This window comes from Parasteatoda tepidariorum, chromosome 10 (genome assembly GCF_043381705.1).
Source record: "Parasteatoda tepidariorum isolate YZ-2023 chromosome 10, CAS_Ptep_4.0, whole genome shotgun sequence".
In the NCBI taxonomy this organism is placed as follows: domain Eukaryota; kingdom Metazoa; phylum Arthropoda; class Arachnida; order Araneae; family Theridiidae; genus Parasteatoda; species Parasteatoda tepidariorum.
In genome coordinates, this window is record NC_092213.1 from 20,113,292 (window position 1) to 20,135,485 (window position 22,194).

The window sequence follows — 22,194 nt, forward strand, 5'->3', positions numbered from 1 at the left end:
TACAGAAAACTGTACCAAATATCAATATTTTAAAATTTATATCTCTCTTTTTCTGTACAACAAAAAAGGTCGAAAATAAACGAAATGAATTGCAATTAATGAAATATAACGTATGGATACTTGAAACTAGAATGTGTTAAATAAAAGATCTTTTATTTGTTGCAATTATACAGCAATATAATATGCAATTATCGAACTACGGTATAAAGTACTGCACTGTTAGAAATTTCTCTGAAAAAATGGTTAAAAAACAATTTATTGAATAGTTATTTTACCATATTTAATCAAAACTGTCAAATAACCATAAATAAAATGGTAAACAAACCGTTAAGTTTGAGAAAGACTGTTTATTAACTGCTTTCACCTAATAAACAACATCTATTACCTAAACTAATAAGAGTCTATACCTAAACTCTGGTTAAACAACCAGAATTTTATCGCACCAACTAGAACCACCTAATGAAGCTACTTAGTTCTTTGAAATTGCGTACATATCATAGCCGAGCTGCTTATCTGTCAATCTCCTGACCGACAGAACTGGAGTTGGAGTCCATGTGTTATCACCACAATATTTCCACAATATTCCCTTCAACACATGAAGAATTTCCACTGTCGGGCACTCTCCAATATCCATTACCTTACGAAAAGCCGAGCTCCTATGTCTAGTTAAATAATATAAAAAAAATTACGTTTTTGAAAAATGCTAGTTGTAAAGGGTTAAAAAACCGTCTAGTTCTGTATTCATGGTTTTATAACCAAACTTTTTGTAGATGGTTTCAAAACCATAAAAAAAATGTTCTTTACCGTAAACTTAACGGTTGATCGAATGGACAGACAGCTGCCAGTTATTTTACCATAATTTTAGAAAGAAAATTTTAACAGTGTGGTGATTTCAGACGTCTCATCCTTACAGTCCATTTTAATCGTAAAATCACTAATATTTCTTTAATTTTTCATTCAGTTATTCTAGTGATTCAGTGATTTTACCGTAATTATTACTGTAAAAATTACGGTAAGTCAGATTTTTTGTTCCATCACCTGTTCCGATAAAAATGGGTTTTACAATACAAAAGAACCAGTACCCTGAGTGCTGGTATTTTTTACCTGAATTTGACCAGGAACTTTTTACAATGTTTCTGGGATTATTTTTTTACTTTATAAGGAAATGATATTCAATATAAATAATATCCAACATAAATAAAGAAAAAACATTATCAAAAAAGGTCTCAAAGACATTTTAAGTTTTCTTTCTTTATCACTTATTTACGTTGCTTCAGTAATTTTGCTATTTTTTTAAAGTTTCATTTTTCATAAAAGTGTATTTAACTCCTATTTAATGTGTACGGTATTATTAACTTTAGAGTGGAGAATATGGAGGTTCTCACAGCCAAATGTTCCTAAGCGGAGTGAAATGCAAAGGAAGCGAACACAACCTTGCAGATTGTCTTCACGATCGAGTAGGAAGTGTTTTTTGCCCTGGCGAAGAGAATATTGCTGGTGTTGTCTGCTCTGCCAGTAAGTATTTTTACTCATTAAGTTATCAAAAAACTATTGTATACTGTGGCGTAACTACCACTACGAATATTAAACATTTATTCACTAGTATATAAGACATGCTAACTTTATTCAATCTCGAGGTACCTTTTGATAGATAAAAGTTGGCATAGTCGATAACATCTTCCCCCACATTGGTGACCCGGACGTTGTATGATCCCGATTACTTCGGTGGATGGTTCACATTGAACAGTTGTCTTGACAATTGTGACTGCGTCATCGTCCTTCAAATGCCGTTGCTGCTCAGTCTTATTAATACACAACGAGATCCTGCACTCTCGACTGATAATAGCAACACAGAAGTAACCACACACACAACCATGAACTTAATATAGCTCTCATTGGTAAAAGCTCAAAACTCGGTGACCTTAATCCAGCTCTCTCGGTCTTTCACAAATACAGCAATTAGTGGTATCCGTTCATCGAGTTCCATCCCTGATAAAATTCTGGCGGGGGAGTATTGTGGCGTAACTACCACTACGATTATCAAACATCAGTTCACTAGTATATAAGACATGCTAACTTTATTCAATCTCGCGGTACCCTTTGATTGATAAAAGTTGGCATAGTCGATAACATCTTCCCCCACAATACTATAAAACTATAAATAAAACTATAAGCATACAATAAGTATAACTATAAGTAAGACTATAAGTAAAACTGTAAGTATACTACAAATTGAGATTAAAATATTTCAATAATGAATTTTTTTTCGTTAAATATATAAAGAAATTAAGAATCTGAGACATTATTGATACTTTATATTTAAAGCGTAAAATTAATTCAATGATATTTTGATCTAAAAAGAATAGTACAATTTTAAAAATGAAAAACTCAAATATATGCCAGCAATAAAGCAGAAAAGTTATTTAAAACCATTACACGCTTATAGTTATATCATTGGGTAAAAAAATTGCTAATGTGTGTCCCAAAATCATCCGATTTGAAATGAAGATTAGTTTTATTAGATTAAAATTACACATACTATAAAAAAAATTTCAGTTTTGAGAAAAAAAAATTCTCTTTGTATCATATAACAATATCATTCCTGAAAAAATAACAAAAAAGAAATAAAAGAAATTTTAAATGTCTCTTTTGAATGAAAACTTAAAGCAATCTCTGAGTTATTCTAAAGTACAATTATTCAGTAATATTTAATAGAAATATAGCCCTTCATTTTCTTAACTTGCAGGTCTGACTAATAATTCTTTAAACTGTTCTTTGCTAACCATTATGGTATAGTTCATAAAATATTTAAACTATAACATTAATATTACAATTATTATTATAGATAATAATATTAAAAGGGATGTTTAACATTTTGTATGTAATATTTTGAGCCATGTATGGGGTTATTGTTTTTGAGTTAGAGGAAATATTTAAGAAATCTGTGAATAATTTGCTTATAATTGGAATTAATTTTTGGTAAAATGGGTATCAAATCTGGAATCAATAAACACCTCTTAGACATTGTGAAAAATAATTCTTTCTCACGTAATTTGAAAAATACAAAGAAGTTGAAATTGTTAAAAAAGTTCAATCCAAAATTTAGTAGAATCGTCAACAATACTCGGTTTTATTATCCCTGATTTTAGAAATAAAATATTTTGATTGCATGTCCTCAAATTCCTATTTTCGAATTACCTAAATCTATCAGTTGATCAGTCAGATTTTTATCATGATTTTAATTCCAACCATCTTCTTTTCTTGTTTTTAAAAAAATTATGAGTTACGAATATACAATTTTAACTACTTTATTAAAATAAAGCAATTTTCTTACTATATTATTATTTCCAGCTCTGTTTTCAAAAATCCCGGAAATCAATATACACATTATCATTAAGCTTTTGCATATTTTTATAAAATAAAAAAATAATGAATGAAATAAATTTAATAACAAGCAGTAAATATACCTCAAAAAACAACGAGGGTGTGGCATTGCTCTGATTGATCAAAAGCCCTTCAGCTTTTAAGATACTTTAATTAATAAGGACTTCTTATAAGGCGAAACCAGTTTCTAATTTTTTTTTAAACTGCGCCCATTACATTTAGCAAGTAAAAGCTACTTTAAATATTTTTTTACGTATAAATATTTTTTCGGCTTGAGGATTATCCCCGCCTGTTTGTTGTTTTGTCCCTTCTTCGCAAGTAGGACAAATATTTGATTTGTTTTATTTCTTACAATATCGAAAACAATAAGAGAAAACGTCTAACGTTATTTGTTCTGACAACATTACGTCGTTCAATATTGTATTGCTTTTTAGCCTTCCTGGTTTTAATAATAATGTGTCAAGTATGAGTGCTTTTGCATCGTAATCAGGAGAATTTTTCGAGTGTTTTACAATATACAATCACGTATAAGTAACCTCATTATGTCAAAAGTCACAAACAACGACACAATCCTTGCGCTAGGTTGTTTGAACAACGGAGTGTTCAAGGCGATTTTGTTCATGAAGTATTGTTGAATTATTAGTTATCTGAACAGTATTGTTCAGAGTAACAAATTAAGGAAACTATCTATCCTATCTATTAAACTATTCTTTTATATAAAATAACGTTTTTTCATTGTTGTTTATACATTAAATTTTATTTTATCCAAAATAATGAGAAGTGATAATTTTTTACCGTTATTTAATTTATAAGTACTCAAAATTAGGCATTTTGTAAAGATTCCACGTTCGAAAATAAGTTTTTTTTCTAAAGAAAAACTCAAGGAAAACCTCTTACATGATGTTTCCGTTAAAATAATTTTAATGAGACAGTAAAATTAAAAACAAGTAAAAAATAAGACAGAAAAATAAAAAGAAATGAACCCTTTTAAGAATTAATTTCAATGTTAATTCTCTTAAAAAAAGTATCAAAATACATTTTTGACAAATTGTTTTTTTCCTTCTCAAAACGAGTATTAAAAAAAATACAATGCATCAAATAATTATCTGCGTCTTCTTAGGGTTATTACGTTTAAACATTTAAAGGGAATACTTGAACGCCATAACTACTTTATAATAATAAAATTGATAATTATCTGAAGAGTGATTTAAATTTAGCGCTATGAAAAAATGGCATTTTGAATTGGCAGATAATTAATTTTCTTTTTCTAAACAGTTCCCTTAAAATAAAATGGGAGTTTTTAAAATACATAATTATAGTTTTTTTCTCTTGTCCTGCCGATTGAAGAGCTTCGTTGAAGAAGGTATAAGTATGCTTTTCGTTGTACGTTTGACAAAAATAAAACTCTTTTCTCTTTTTTTGGTCTGCTTAAAAATTTGCATTTTTTTATTTTAATTTATAATTTCTCTGTTTATTATTTTTGTGATTGTTTATTTCGAAATGCTGATTAAAATGCAATTTCTGATGAAATGGAGAAAATGTTTGCTCCTCGGTTCATATAAAAAAAAATTAAAACTTTTTTTATTGGCATCAGACACAGAACTCCAATTAAAATTTAAGCACTCTAGCTTGTCGGAAAGAGGTGATATTTGATTGATAATAAATTGTATTTAATAATAAAACAGTTATATAATAAATTGAAACTTTCAGTGTCGTGTAGTTGAAGTTTTAGATTGACAAGAAATTCTCCTTGTAGGTAATGTGGCGATAAATTCTGCTTAGCAGTTAAGAAATTATCGGATTCAGAACAACACTGCAGTTAAAAGATAAACACTATAGTTAGTGGATATGTTGTAACAATTTAAATTACTGATAAATTCTATTTGATGATTTAAAAAAAAATTTGCTAAATTTTGCTTGCAGTCATCACAAAGTGATTGAAACTTGCATTGTCTTCAGGAAAAGCTCCAGTGGAGATTTAAACCTTCCTCCAGTAAAAAAAAAACTTTTTTTAAAGTTTTTTTGAAGGGCGAAGTTATTGCACTATATTTACAATTTACCGTAACATGATTTATATTCAAAATATCCCTTTTTCTATTAGTACTTTTTTATTCAAGTCTTTAAAGAAAACTGCTAGATAAAAGATTAGTGTAAATAATTAGGTTAAGGTAGGAGAAGTTAATATCATACGAAATAAATTCAAAAATTCATAACACGTATATTATATAAAATTTTGTTCATTTTTTCAAATTTATCTTTTCTTATCATTAAATATACCTACATTTGATTTGAAATTTGCTTTTGAATACAAAAGAAGAATTGAAATTTCACACAAAATGAATTTTTGCTCACTTGAAGTTATTAAATAGAAGTTCATAAATAATAAAAATATTTTTATTATTGCAAATAGTATGTTTAATTTTTATAATAGTTAGATTACCGATATTTAATAAGCTTAATGTGCACGACTAGTTTTGGAAACAAATATTATTAAAAAGTTATAAAAAAGGGTGAGCGAAAATTACTTGACCATTTTTTTTTATTCTGAATAACTTCATAACATATAAGATACTTACGTATTGTGCATCCATAACTCGTATAACTCTTTTTCTGCAGATGGAAATCAGCAACAGCGATTAAAAAAATTGGTAACATGTCTGGAAACAGTAATAAGAATCTTAAACAAATGAAGCAACACATAAAAAATATGAAATAATCTCTGAATAAATGAAAACTAAATAAATGAAACGACATATGCCTGTTACACGTGTAAGCAACACAACTTAACAATATTTTTGGATTTGGATTTAAAAAGTTGAGTTGTTCCCATGTAGCTTGTATAAAAAATAATTTTACGAATAAATCTAAACGAGATAAATAAAGCTCAAACAGTGGCACAATTTGTGCTTTATTCTTTCAGTAGTACGAAGCATACCCTATCTTTATTTGAAATGATATTACATTTCTTCATATACTGCCTTTAAAAGTTATTAGTATCAAAGTTAGTGTATTGAAGGGGGGCTTAGAAAATATGTTTCATCGAATGATTTTCTTTTCAGCTTTGCCTGACTTAGTGGTGGATGAAAAAGAAATCGAGAGAACTTCTTATATTGATAACATACCTATGGCAAATTTACAATGTGCATTAGAAGAAAACTGCCTTTCATCAACAGCGTATGACAGAACAAGGCCAGGTCAGCATTTTTGTTTATGATATTTAAATTCTAACTGAAATTGTAATATTTGAAGTTTAACCTTTTTAGGTTAAATAAAACTGTACTTACACCAAAAAAAATAGAAGACTTTTTAAAGACAAATAAATCCCATAACTTTTTATCGTCTTCAGAACACAAACAATTTTGTTAATAATATAGCAATATATTTTTGCTGTGGAGTAACACATTAAAGATGTTAAATCAATATTATATTATATTTTTTATTTCATTGTAAATTTTTTTATTTAAGTTATTAGATATATTTCATTAAATATTTGATTATATATAACATTCATCGAGAATAAAATAGATAAAAAGTGCATTAATATACATGTTATAGTCTAAATTTTGAGCCCGGCATTCAACAGAATGCCTAAAAACGATTGACAGGGTTTGAAATTATTAATATTTTACAAGTTGCTTAGGCATTCTACGGAGTGACTAATGACATACGTTGCCTAGTCATTTTATTGAATGAATAATGCAAAATTTTCAGGCATTCTATACAATGATTACGCATAAGTATACAATAATTATCAAATTTCATACTTTGCATAAGAGGCATTTGTCATTCTAAAGAACTTCGAAGCAAAGTATCTAATAATTCTTATACTTTGTCTAAAAAAAGGCAGACGTTCTGCATAGTAAAAGTAACATAATATCAAAAGTATATTGCTTAAAAAAGTATTAAATATATTTATGAAGGTATATTATAAAAAAAAATAAAAGCCAAAAGTATTTGCACTAGGTTTTGTTCACTTAAACTATTTCAAATAAATTTGTTATAATGAATAATTATTTAATGAATGTGAATGTAAATCTTCAAATTATTTATCGATGAATTAAATATTAAAAAAATATTTACTTGATAAAAATCTTTCTTTTTTCAATAGTATCGAGTATCTCAAAAACATTATTCGAATTTAAACTTCTATGAACTCTACAAAATATTTTATCAATATATCCGATTAGTATTTATAAAAATAATGCATCTATTTCAAATCTGAATAGATTTGATTTAATATTTTTCATAGTTAGAAATGTTGAAATTAAAAGAAAATAATATGCAACATATTTTTAAGCTTAAATCATCTTACATTGTTCTTTATCGTGTGTTACAATGAAATTCAGTTATCGTTAACATGAGTATTTTTAGTAACATTTATTAGCAATTCAAAACAAAATGAAATTACTTACTTATTTTGTTATAATAAAACTTATAAATAAAGAGTTTTATTCAGCATGTCCCGTATTGTTCGTAGATCATAGTTCTTTACCAAATTTTTTAATATTAAAAAAAACTTCAGAGTGTTTCTTTTTCAAATGAAAAAAGCAAACGATTAAAAATATATTTATACTTGTTATTTTTTTTAAACTATCGTCTGTTATAAAATCTACTAAACTTATTCTTTTAACGAAATTGAGTATAAGTACTTTTTTATACCAAGTAATTATATTTGTATTATTTTAAGTTTGTTACTTCTTTCTAAGTAGAGTAGAGATTAGCTTGAAAAATTAAATAGCTCAAATATACTAAATGTTAAAAAAATAGATACATCCAATATAAATTTTTCTAATTTTTGTAGTAGAACTAAATTTAAATAAAACATTTTTTATTGTAACTCTTGCAGGATGGCAATTCTTACAGAGAAGAGTGTTACGATTCACAGCAAGAATTGGTAACTTTGGTACAACAGACTTCAGACCATTTTTACCAAAGCAATCATGGCAATGGCATGCTTGCCATTTGTAAGAAACTTTTTTTTTCTTCATAAGTGCAAAAAATTATCAAATTTAATAATTTTTAACAAGCTTTTTAACACATTAATNATACTTTATCAAAGGCAAACGTTGTTAATAAAGAAAAATAATACAATTGGAGCAAATAATTTAAAGCCATGAAAAGTAAGTTCCTTATGTCTTAAAACTAATTAAAAACAGGGTCACTTCCTGACTAGATTTGCATTAATAGTTAAAATAAAATTCAAAATTAAACTACTGTAAATTCCAATGAAAAATTGTCGTGTTGTTTGATAATGCTGGTTACCAATCATTATTTTAAAGTCACAATCAAGTATTATTAAAATAAATGATAAGGAATTTAAGTAAATACGAAAGAAAACTATTTATTTGTAAATCTATTTTAATTAATGCATATTACATCAAAATTTCTTTTTTTTAAATTAAACATAACCTATTATTAATGATAGATCTTATTTATACTACTTAAAAATTAATCATGTATTCAGACTCAAATTTCTTGACAATTTTTTATTTCACTGGAAAAATCTTTCTAAGTCGAGTGATTGGCTTTGAAAATTAAATAGCTCAAATATACGAAATTTAAAAAAAAACTAGATACATCCAATATAAATTTTTCTAATTTTTGGAGTTGAATTATATTTATATAAAAACATTTTTTATTCTAACTCTTGCAGGATGGCAATTCTTACAGAGAAGAGTGTTACGATTCACAGCAAGAATTGGTAACTTTGGTACAACAGACTTCAGACCATTTTTACCAAAGCAGTCATGGCAATGGCATGCTTGCCATTTGTAAGAAACTTTTTTTTTCTTTATATGTGCAAAAAATTATCAAATTTAATAATTTTTAATGAGCTTTTTAACACATTAATGTTTGAGTCTTCACTCCACCACTAAATCTCAAGAGTAAAAGTAATTTTAAAAGTAAACGTAAACTTGCAATTAAAATCAACAATAATGTTTCATTTAGACATAAGTCACGCATACTTACAACAAAATCAGCAATGTTTTTTTTAAGCCATAACTCCCAAGAGTTAAAATAAGCTTAAAATAAAAGCTATCGATTTTTCATTTAGCCCTACCACAAAACTCAAAAGTCTTGCATGATGGTTAAAAATAAATTTATTAAACAATCTTAAAAATGAATTTTTCAATGAATTGTAGACATTACTACCGCTGGAACATAACTTCCAGCAAATTAAAAAATGAATAGCCATCTATATGTTTACATAAAGGATATTTTTGCTAAATGTGACTTTTGAATTTTGAGCATTCAATATTTAAATATTACGAAAGTTACAAATAAATTTACAAAATTTAAAAAAACGAGAAAATTTTAAAAAGTCCGAGTAAATTTATTACGTTGTAGGCCTCTCAAAACTTAAATTATACATACGTTATCACGTAATATATTCCTGGTATCAGATTCCTGACAAAGCGTTCCTGTTTTTTTACTGTCACTTTATTACTGTATTAAATCACTGGGAAAACATAAAACATGGTATTTTAAGCAAGTATTTTACCTTCAGAAAATACATTTGTCATGCCATTACTTCAAAGATAACGAACATAAACCTATTTATCAATAAATGAAAATAACCACTCAACCAATCACTTTCCCTGAGTAACAACCCTGAACTTCTCTTCAAAAATCACCGAAAATGGCGCGCGTACTGACAGACTCGATTTGTAATAGGGTAAAGAAAATTATAGGGATGAAGTTGACACCACGAACAAAATAAATTGGAGTAAATTTCGCAATTTAATTAATTTTTTTCGCCTTGAATTTTCTTTTTCAAGGATGTGATCAAATAGGTTTTGTCTTACCTATAATTATTATTATTTATTATATATTTTAATAAAATTCCAAAATCAGTTTTGATGGCTAAATTTGAAAGCTAACATGCCTAAATTAAGTTAATCATATAAATTGGTATAAATTGTTTTGCATGCTGTGCGAGAGCTTTTAGAAGGTCATATTACTTAACTAACAATTAATTATATAATATTACAGATTTATGGGCAAGATGTACTTGTAGAAAAAGCAATAAAAGAATTCAAATTATATTTGAATACCCACAGTCAAACAAGTTATATGAATTTAATTTTTCAAAAAGAGATTAATGCAAAGTTTTCAAGGCAACTTTAGGCAGATTTATAAACTTATTTGAATTAAGAATGTTATTTTCTTAACAGTGATATGTTATGTATACGTAGGTATATGCATAAATATTATGCATTGAAATTTAAAAAAAAAATACTTCAATATGCAGTTTAAATAAGACAGTAATAAATTATTATTTTTTTTAAATAAAAAATTTAATCTTGTAACTTAAATTATTTTAAAAATGAAGATTTATTATAAATGTTAAATTTAAAGTATTATAAATTTAATAAATATTTAATTAAACCAATTATTAAAAATGTACTTGAATGTTCCATCAATTACTCAAAAATTTAGAAATAAAATTAAAAAATGCTCATTTGTGACTGAATCTTGATTATTAGTCGGCTCCAGAAAAATTAATAATAATGAATAATAATGAGCTAAATTCCAGATCTCACATTAAAAAAAAAATTTTTTTAATTCTTTTATCCTCCTAAATTTTCGAAGAAGAAAGTATTAAAAAAATCAAACTTCCCAGATTTCTACACGCTTCACCGCATTAACGACCAAGTTAATCATGTAAACTAACGAAAGACATTGCTGATGTTTTCATTATAAAAATTTTATAAATAAAGTAAAAAATATGTAAATAAAAAGATTTTTTCTATAAAAAAAAGTATTTCTTAATAATATTGTTTTTAAAAAAAAGAATTTTTTATTCTCATTCAAACTCTGAGCTTAATATAAAATTTAATGATTGGAACAAACACCAATCAATCCTATTGGGATTAATCTGCTTCTTTTTATTTCTATCTTCCAGTCATAACATTTAAATAAAGATGTTTTATCAAAGCATGTCATGAAGATTATGAGAAAGTAAATTAAAAGTATTTAAGTGTAAGAGTTTCTGTTTTACAGTAAAAGATACCAAGTTTATTATATATTTATTTACCATTTAGATATTAGATTTCAGCGGTGATCCAGTGTCTATACTTACTACTTAGCATTTAGAGATTATACACACACAATATTGTCGAATTTCAAAAAGGGTATAAAACTTGGCGTTTAAAATACTCGTTATATAATAAAATTATGTTTAAATTATTATCTTGGCCTATTATATTAATAAATAGTACTAATTACGAAAAAAATACAATAGTTTGATTAATTTGTTTGATGGAACGTGGATCTATTCAATCGAAGTATGCTATGCAATTATCACTACATCGCATGAACATAACTGTACATGAGTACATGAACATAACTGTCAAAGATTACCTATCTATTGGGATACAAAACCTTAAACCATTGAAAACTTAATAAAATTAAATTACGGAATCATTGACATATCCTAAATTTATTCATTACCGAATAATAACATTTAAATTTTAAATACTTAGACAATGAAAGAAAAGGCGTTGCAGGATTAAGTGTAAACGGATATTTTATTGGCAAATGATAATGGTACTTAAAAATAGGGATTCAATAAGTGACATAATTCGATATCTTCTAGAATTACCAAATTAATGATAACGATACGTATGAACAGCTGTTCTATCCCCATTCAAACATTAACATGCATCATATAATTATATTTCAACTAACAAACATAACTATCACTCACATAAAAATATGAAGAGGCGTGCAGTAATAAATAATACGAGTTCAACAAGGAAGTTACCTGGTTGTTCTGTTAATACAAAAAGCAAAAGTGTGAATGACTCATTTTAAAAACAACTCTTTTGTGCTTAACTCTAGCGTCCTTGATACCGAAGGGCCTCTAATTTTGTTGAATTTCTTTGTCCTCTTTCTATATCAGGCACTATCACAGCATGGAGGTGTTCGCCCATTTCGACATCATCGACTCTCGCGGAACCAAAGTAGCCGAAGGTCATAAGGCCAGTTTCTGTTTGGAAGATAACGAGTGCCACACCAACATACCCAAGAAATATGCTTGTGCCAACTACGGAGATCAGGGAATTTCCGTGGGATGCGTCGATACGTACCACCACAATATTGACTGCCAGTGGGTGGATATAACAGACCTTAGACCAGGAACATATTACTTCAAAGTAAGTACACACAACTATAGTATATGATAGTCTGATAGAGATGTCAAAACTGACGTCACTTCACTTAACTATCAACTGGTAATTCATCATTCAGTTACAATTAGCAACTAGTGGGAATAAGTTTCCGTTGGAATGGGAATACAAATCGTCCAAAAGAAATGGTGTAAGTAAACATCTGGTAGTAATTCACGACAACAAAAGTATGGCAACTGATTGATATATACTACTGTAAGAAATAGATACCCAAATTTCACGAAATTTCTTCGTTTTTGACGAAACCGTTTCCTTATATATACTCCGAGCGAACATTCCGTCAGAGTGACGAAATAACTACAGTCACGTCTTTAAGGAAACGAATTTCGTCAAGAGAAGAAATGTTTCGTCAAGAAATATTTCGTAATTCTAGTAATTCTTCTCGTCTTTCTAGTTGCGTCATTCTACTTAATCATCCACAATGCACTGCGATGAGGTTCCGAGTTGAGAAAACATTTTCGTCATATATTTGAGAGTGCGTTTTGTCACAAATCACGGGATTTCGTGACGAATGATTCTCAAAATTAACGAAACACAGCTCGAGGATTGCTGAATCGTTAAAAGTGAGAATTTTGTTTCTGGGAGTATAGTCAAGTGATTTAATTGAGCCTCTGAATTGGATATTAAGGGAAGTATTTAATAATTAAGAAAGGAAAACAAACAATCAAAAAATAAAAATGTTTTCAATTTTTAAAAATAATTGTTTTTAATGTGTGATTTGAGGGTGCAGCCTCATTTTGTACTTTAAACAGCAAATTTCCCTAAGCAAATTTTCTTTCATCGTCATTATGCACGTAAAAGGATTTGATCAAATAAGCTTTCACTTTTACATACTTCAATTATGCAATAATTATGCAATTATGCATACTTTAACTATGCAATTATATATACTTCAATGATGTAATTTTAAATCATACTTCATTCTTGAAGTTAGCAGAAAGGGAATAAATGCTTGGTAATAAATCAATGCTTGGGTAAAAAATTATTATCCTAAAATAGTTTATGAGATATTGAAAATTTAAAAGGTCGCTGTACCATATATTTCGCATAAAATTATTATGCAGCAAAAATGTTTGAAAAAACGATTTCAAAAATGAGGAATTTTCAGAATCGTTTTCTATTTTCCATATTATAATTTTTATTTTGGAGTCATTATTCTAGGATAAAATATGATTTTTAATTTTTTTATTAACGTTTACATATTTTCTTAACATTAAAAAAATGAAGAATCCTTATCTTCTACCACCTGGTATTGAATCATTTTTCAATATTATAAAACAAATACCAAGAAATGTAAACCCACATTCTAAACGCAGCATAAAAAGAACATACTAAAATACTTATCTTCATTAAAAATTCATCAAGCTTAACTTTTATTTTTGTGTTGAATTAAATAGCCACACAAGGTGTAGATAAAAAATACGTCCAGATCCACGCAAACTCTTCTTTTTTGTATGCCAAGGTTAATTTCGAGGTCACTTTTCCAAATATGAACAATTAAGTAGCTGATCTTTTGTTTATTTATACGATTCACACATCTCGAATCGTACGGAAAAACCAACATTGGTTGGAAAAAAAAACATTTTTTATTCTAAGAAATGAAACTGTCTCTTTTATCTTGACTTTTATTTCATAATGTTCCTTTTTCTTTACATTGTTCTCCTTTTTTACTAACATTCCGGCTATCATCGGCTTTTGTTTCTTTACAAATTGTTTTCTCTTATCTTTTGATGATAGCTCATAAAATAGAAGATTTAATTTCGATAGAACGAAAAATATTCCTGCGACCTTAAGATTTCATGATTTTGTTTTACGCATTTGTAGAAATATATTTTCATACCTTGACATTATTTAGAAAAAATTAATATTGTTTCCTTCAGTATATGGCTCAAATTTCTTTGTGTTGCAAATGTAACGTAATAAATTGTCTAGGTGGATACAGTAATTGCTCTTTTATGATGTTTTTCAAAACTGATTTAGGTACTTTCGGTACGGTACCACGTTTTGAAACAATCTGTAGCAAATAAAGTAAAAAATGTAGTTAATATTAAAACTACATTATTTTTAGAAATCCTAAAACACCTTAAATTGAAAAATAAAACATAAGCTTAAAAATACTTAAAAATCGATTAAAAATTATTGGAATTGTATATTCCAATGGTTTACTGAACGCAAAATAAAATAGAGGATACCTTAATAACTTTTGATCCAACGATTAGATTTTCACCTTCTAAAATACTATCCTAGCAGTGCAGACGATATCATCGGAGGGGTGCACTTTGGATCCTTAACCTACAAAATATTTTGGATTCTTCAATCTGAAAAACATTCTCCTAATAATTTAAGAACGAATGCGGTCGTAATTTGGGGCTATTAATTTCAATTTTTTTTCACGGTGAACGGTTTCAAAATAATCGTATTTTTAAATTTTTATTCGTTATTCCGTTTAAAATTTAAACCGTGACATTTAAAATGTCATAGTTAAAAATGATGTAAAAATTTGTAGACCTAATAATCTAAAAAAAGAAAATTGACATTAATAAAAAGTAATAAATAATTATAAAAATGATTACGTAGCATTACATTTGAATTAGCGAATTTTATAATTAAGTAAGAAAATTGCTTAATTACATTCAACGGATCAAGAGTATGGTAAAATGTGCATAAGGTGAAATTAACATTAAGAAGCCCAAACTTTCGTCTGTTCTCCTACCTCAACTGTGGGACATTATTATGCAAATTGGGGATCAAAATTTGAAAATCAGGTACCCAAATCCATCGAAGAATATGTTTTTTCTTAGAAAAATGGTGTCTGCTCTAACTAATTAAAATATATTTAAGATTAGGTCTCGTCTCACGAAAGTACGCGAAATCAGTTCATTAGATCACAAATAATTAAGGTGTCTGCTTATTATTTTGCACAGTGTATATACCTCGAGATTTTTCTAATTTCGTAACATAAAATACAGGCTGCTTATTTTAGCATTTTTAAGATAAGTCCCTTGAATAATTTAGATTGCATCTTTTGGTTCGTAAAAGTCCAATTATTAGAATTTGACCAAAAGTTATTTTTAAAAAATTTCTTTTTTGCTTTGAGCACGGTATGTACAATTTGAATCGGTAATAATATCCGATAGTTTTTTACTGCGTTTTAAGTTTATAAATGTAGATTTTATTATAGGCTTTATTATAAGCTTCATTATAGCCTTTATTATAGACCTTATTAAAGATTTTATTATAGCCATTATTATAGACTTTATTAGAGATTATATTAGTATGCTTGAGATTTTTCAGCAGGTTTGAAATACAATATAAATCCTCCATCCTACATAAAAATATATGTTTAACCATAAAAGTAAAAATCTATGTTAAAGAGTTTCACTTTTACTGTAAGTTACGATATTAATACTCAGCATAAGAAAGGTATGATAAAATAAACTACAATAAAGCTTTTAGGCAATTAACACCCTAAGATTGAATATATTTATGCTTTAAAAAAATGTCCAGACCAAAGCATTGGATTATAAATTTAGCTTTCTGAATTTTGTCATTTTAATGCACAGTTTTTCCATTTTTGATCTTTTTTATTTTGAGCGTAAAAATCCAATTATTTGAATTAGAACATAAATTATTAAAAAGTTTTCTTTTTTTCTTTTGAGTCATTTTTTAATTGGTATATACAATTTGAATTTATAATAAAAACCGACAATTTTATTATTATGTTCTACGTTTATTAAAGTAGATTTTATTATAGACTTTACAGTAAGCTTCTTTATATTCTTTATTATAGACTTTATTACCACGTTTAGCTTTTTTCAACAATTTTGAAATGCAATGTAAATCCATCAAAAAATATATGTATAACAGTAAAGAGGTAAAAAACTATATTAAAAATTTTTACCGTAAGTTACAAAAAGTAATACATGGTTTAAGTAAGGTAGGGTAAGTTAAACTACTGTAAAACTTTTAAGCAAATTAACACCCCAAGTTTGAATATATTTATAAAGAGAATAAAAATGTCCGGACGGAAGCTCTAGATTATAAAATTAGTTTTTTTTAATTTTTTCAATTTTTAGTCGAGTAGCGTGAACTTGAATTCTGTAGACATTTAATCTAACTAGAACAAAATAGTAGATTTTGGTTTTGCTTCTATGATAGCGATGCATTGAGAAATAAAACTCAAACGTGTTACAATTTTTTTATGTCTCAAACCTAAAGCAAAAAACAAAAAGTATTTGAATATAATTAATTTAAAATAATCACATCACCAACAATGAATTATAAATCTATACTATAAAATTCTATTAAAACGGGAAAAATTATTTTAATTTTTTTAAGTGAGATAGAGATAGGTTTCAAAACTTATTAATAATGCTTCGTGCGCGCCGAATTAATTTGCTTCGTGCGCGCCGAAGCATTGTAATTCTGTATCGGAAAATTCAATTAATGTCCGAGAATTTTAACTATTTCAAAATCTGGTTGACTTACCGTTTTGGATGTTTGCAGACCAATTTATTAAATTAACTGCAAGAAAATAATTTATTTTTATTTGTAAAAAGCTTGCCAACTATCACAATAATTTCAAAACAATTACCCTTCAACCCGCACCGCGGCCAAACGAGAAAACTAGTGACAACAGTTTTTTAAGCTTAAGTTATATGTATAGAATATCGATAAAAAAATATACATAAATGTCTTCATTTCTCTGAATAAAATGTATTTCATTCAAGAAAAAATCTCAAAATCAAAATCCGAGTGAATAATTTCAAATTTATCTAAGAATTAATCCCACTTAACACTGCTCTGCAGACAACAATGACAATACTACAAACTGGTACCAAAACTGTCGGGGAGGGGGAAAAAAACATGACGAAATAATAAATCCATAAAGTCTATCGGTCGCATGATAGGAAAGAAAACATTCTGACACCACAATACTTTATTGATCAGAATTTAGCTGTTGACGTGTACTGTCATGCACTTGGTAATCCTTTTGATCTTGGCTAGATTTAATCTATCCCAAGATCTGGGTCAAATGCCGCCCCCATTGTTTTTAGAAATGGACATTTATCTTGTGTCATCACATCGAATCTTCAGGCAGAAGGTGAAAGTTTCATACAAAGNACATACTTCTTTTTATATGGCTTTGGATCCTTAACCCACAAAATATTTTGGATTCTTTAACCTGAAAAACATTCTCCCAATAATTTAAGAACGAATGCGGTCGTAATTTTGCTATTAATTTCAATTTTTTTCACTGTGAAAGGTTTCAAAATAATCGTTTTTTTATTCTTCCGTTCAAATTTTAAACAGTGACATTTAAAATGTCATTGTTAAAAACGATGTAAAAATTTGTAGACCATATAATCTAAAAAAAATTATCATTAATAAAAATTAATAAATAATTATAAAAATAATTACGTAGCATTACATTTGAATTAGCGAATTTTATAATTAAGTAAGAAAATTATTTAATTACATTGGGCAGATCAAGAGTATGATAAGGTGAAATTAACATTAAGAAGCCCATACTTTCGTCTGCTCTCCTTCCTCAGCTATGGGACATTATTATTTTGCAAATTGGGGATCAAAATTTGAAAATCAGGTACTCAAATCCGTCGAGAAAAAACAATGTTTTTTCTTAGAAAAATGGAGTCTGCTCTAACTAATTAAATTATATTTAAGATTAGGTCTCGTCTCGCGAAATATTAAGATTGAGTTGTAGTACGCGAAAATCCGTCCATTAGATCACAAATAATTAAGGTGCCTGCTTATTATTTTGCACAGTGTACATACCTCGAGATTTTTCTTAATTTCGTAACATAAAATACAGGCTGCTTATTTTAGTATACTTAAGATAAGTCCCTTGAATAATTTAGATAGCATCTTTTGGTACGTAAAAATCCACTTATTAGAATTTGACCAGAAATTATTAAAAAAAAATTCTTTTTTGTTTTGAGCACGGTATGTACAGTTCGAATCGATAATAATATCCGATAATTTTTTACTACGTTTTAAGTTTATAAATGTAGATTTTATTATAAACTTTATTATAAGCTTCATTATAGCCTTTATTATAGACCTTATAATAGATTTTGTTATAGCCTTTGTTATAAACTTTATTAGAGATTATATTAGTATGCTTGGGATTTTTCAGCAGGTTTGAAATACAATATAAATCCTCCATTCTACTATATGTTTAACCATAAAGGTAAAAATCTATGCTAAAGAGTTTCATTTTTACTGTAAATTACGATATTAATATCCAGCATAAGAAAGGTATGGTAAAATAAACTACAATAAAGCTTTCAGGCAAATTAACATCCTAAGATTGAATATATTTATGTTTCAAAAAAAATGTCCAGACCGAAGCATCGAATTATAAATTTAGCTTTCTGAATTTTATCATTTTAATGCACACTATTTCCATTTTTGGTCTTTTTTATCTTGAGGCCAAAAATCCAATTATTTGAATTCGAACATAAATTATTAAAAAGCTTTCTTTTTTTATTTTGAGTCATTTTTAATTGGTATATACAATTTGAATTTATAATAAAAACCGGCAATTTTATTACTATGTTCTACTTTTATTAAAGTAGATTTTATTATAGACTTTACAATAAGCTTCTTTATATTCTTAATTATAGACTTAATTACCACGTTTAGCTTTTTTCAACAGTTTTGAAATGCAATGTAAATACATAAAAAAAATATATGTATAACAGTGAAAGGTACAAAACTATATTAAAAATTTTTACCGTAAGTTACAATAAGTAATACATGGTTTAAGTAAGGTAGGGTAAGTTAAACTACTGTAAAACTTTTAAGCAAATTAACACCCCAAGTTTGAATATATTTTAAAGAGAATAAAAATGTCCGGACGGAAGCTCTAGATTATAAAATTAGTTTTTTTAATTTTTTAAATTCTTGGTCGAGTAGCGTGGACTTGAATTCTGTACAAATATAATCTAACTAGAACAAAATGGTTGATTTTGGTTTTGCTTCTATGATAGCGATGCATTGAGAAATAAAACGCGAACAAAAACGTGTTACAATTTTTTTATGTGACAAACCTAAAGCAAAAAAAAAAGAAAAAAAATGTTTGAATATAATTAATTTAAAATAATCACATCTACGATGAATTATAAATCTATACAATAAAATTCTATTAAAACGGGAAAAAAAAAAATTTTTTTTTTTAATGAGATAGAGATAGATTTCAAAATTTATTAATAAAATTAATTTGCTTCGTGCGAGTCGAAGCATTGTAATTCTGTATTGGAAAATTCAATTAATGTCCGAGAATTTTAATTATTTCAAAATCTGGTTGACTTACCATTTTCGGATGGTTGCAGACCAATTTATTAAACTAACTGCAAAAAAATAATTTATTTTTATTTGTATAAAGCTTGCCAACTATCATAATAATTTCTAAACAGCTACGCTTCAACCCGCACCGCGGCCAAACGAGAAAACTAATGACAATAGTTTTTTTAAGCTTAGTTCATGTGTATAGTCAGAATATCGATAAAAAAAATATATAAATGTCTTCATTTCTCTGAATAAAATGTATTTCATTCAAGAAAAAATCTCAAAATCAAAATCCGAGTGAATAATTTCAAATTTATCTACGAATTAATCCTACTTAACACTGCTGCAGACAACAATGACAATACTACAAACTGGTACCAAAACTGTCGGGGAGGAGGAAAAAAACATGACGAAATAATAAATCCATAAAGTCTATCGGTCGCATGATAGGAAAGAAAACATTCTGACACCACAATACTTTATTGATCAGAATTTAGCTGTTGACGTGTACTGTCATGCACTTGGTAATCCTTTTGATCTTGGCTAGATTTAATCTATCCCAAGATCTGGGTCAAATGCCGCCCCCATTGTTTTTAGAAATGGACATTTATCTTGTGTCATCACATCGAATCTTCAGGCAGAAGGTGAAAGTTTCATACAAAGTACAATGAAAGAACAAAAGCAAAAGTAGAAAGTACTCACTTTTCCCTTTAGATACAACTATGATAACTGAGAATAAGCGGGGAATACTTTAAATTGGTAAAACCAGAATAATTAGTTTCAACTATTTATTCTTCCGTTATTTTTCCGTTGATTTACTGAGAGAGACATTAATGTTATAGTCATTTTTCATATTCTTATTTCTTTGATTTTTTATCCAGCGGTCAATATGTTGGTATATATTTTATGGAGAAGAATCGGAAATATTCTATCTTAACCACTTGCGCTGGAAAGACGTGCCACGCACGTCATAATGCTTTTGTCACAGAATCGCCGACGACGTGGTATTTACGTCATCATGGAATTGTTACAGAAACAAAAACGACATGCGTGGCACATCAGGTGGAATTGTTGTCAGGGTACAGATCAGTAGTGCACTGCATAGCGTACAATTTTAAATATTTTACCCACATTCTAAAATGGAAAGCAAAAGTGACGTTAACGACATCATTTCGACAAATAAAAAAAGAAAACACGATGGTAGTGATAGTGACTTTAATGAAATAATTTTTCCACTCCGAAACCGACGAAGACGCGTCAGTGATTTTTTTGCCAGCGCAAGTGGTTAAATCAAAAAAGCAGATTTTTCAAGGAATAAACATGATTTTCGGAAAAATTTCTGTCTCAAAATGCGAATGCAAGTTCAGCACCCCAAAAAACATAGATATTCAAAGAAAAAAAATCTTGCCAATTTTTCTAGGTAATATTCTTTGTTGCCTAGACCAGCAGCTTGAATTTTTTTTTTGTTACGGAACCCTAAAAAATCAACCTTCCTTTTTGGCGAACCCCAAGTTTACTCGTTACAATATATAAATGACTAAATTTCAAACATTTAATTACAGGAATGAAGATTTTACATCGTTTCATTATTAATAATCTTACGTTAGGTTTTATGTCCGATAAGTAAGCCGAATTATGTATTATTTCGAAATGAAACCTTAAAAGAACTGCTATAAACGTTGAAACTGGTTATTATGAAAACACATCTCTTGGTTAAAGAATTTACTTATTTTAATTTGACAAGAGCGATAGGAAATACTTAAATGCTGTTGAATATATTGCTATTAGAAATTTTATATTGTCCTTTAAAAAATGTCATTTGTATCTTATAGATTCGTATAGGTCATTGGCATTTGACTTGAAATAATTTCCTTAAGGCAAAAGTAATATTTCATAAAAGTAACCATAATATTGAATTATAGGCTGGATCAAAATATAATCTGATGTTTCATCCCTGATTATAAAAAAAAAGATAATCAAACTCATCATATAATCAAACTCATCACTGATTATAAAAAGTGCTAACTCACGAAACCTCTTTTACACTTCCATGAAACAACATTCGGGAAACTTTCGGCTAGAGCAGTGTTTCCCAAAGTGTGGTAAGCGTACCTCCAGGGGTACAGGAGCAATTTAGCGGGGGTGCGCGTTCTTATGCGAAATATCTTGCAACAAACGAAAAATTAAAAATATTTTATTTAAAAACAATGCTAGCCATGAAAATTTACGATTACGTATTTTTCTATTGGCTATTTTTTGCAGAGTTAACAGTTAATATTTAGTGGTGTCAACAGCCAGTTGTGATTTT

General features: G+C 27.7%; 1 protein-coding gene across 1 annotated transcript in view; it reads left to right on the top strand.

The window, feature by feature from the left end:
* The window catches only part of LOC107442561 (lysyl oxidase homolog 3A-like), a 66,704-nt gene that overhangs the window by 43,412 nt on the left and 1,098 nt on the right, over nucleotides 1-22,194 (top strand). The window contains exons 4-7 of the mRNA XM_043041409.2: nucleotides 1,362-1,515; nucleotides 6,444-6,578; nucleotides 8,231-8,348; nucleotides 12,290-12,542. Of these exons, the coding sequence (XP_042897343.1) occupies nucleotides 1,362-1,515; nucleotides 6,444-6,578; nucleotides 8,231-8,348; nucleotides 12,290-12,542 (660 nt within the window). The remainder of the gene's footprint in view (nucleotides 1-1,361; nucleotides 1,516-6,443; nucleotides 6,579-8,230; nucleotides 8,349-12,289; nucleotides 12,543-22,194) is intronic.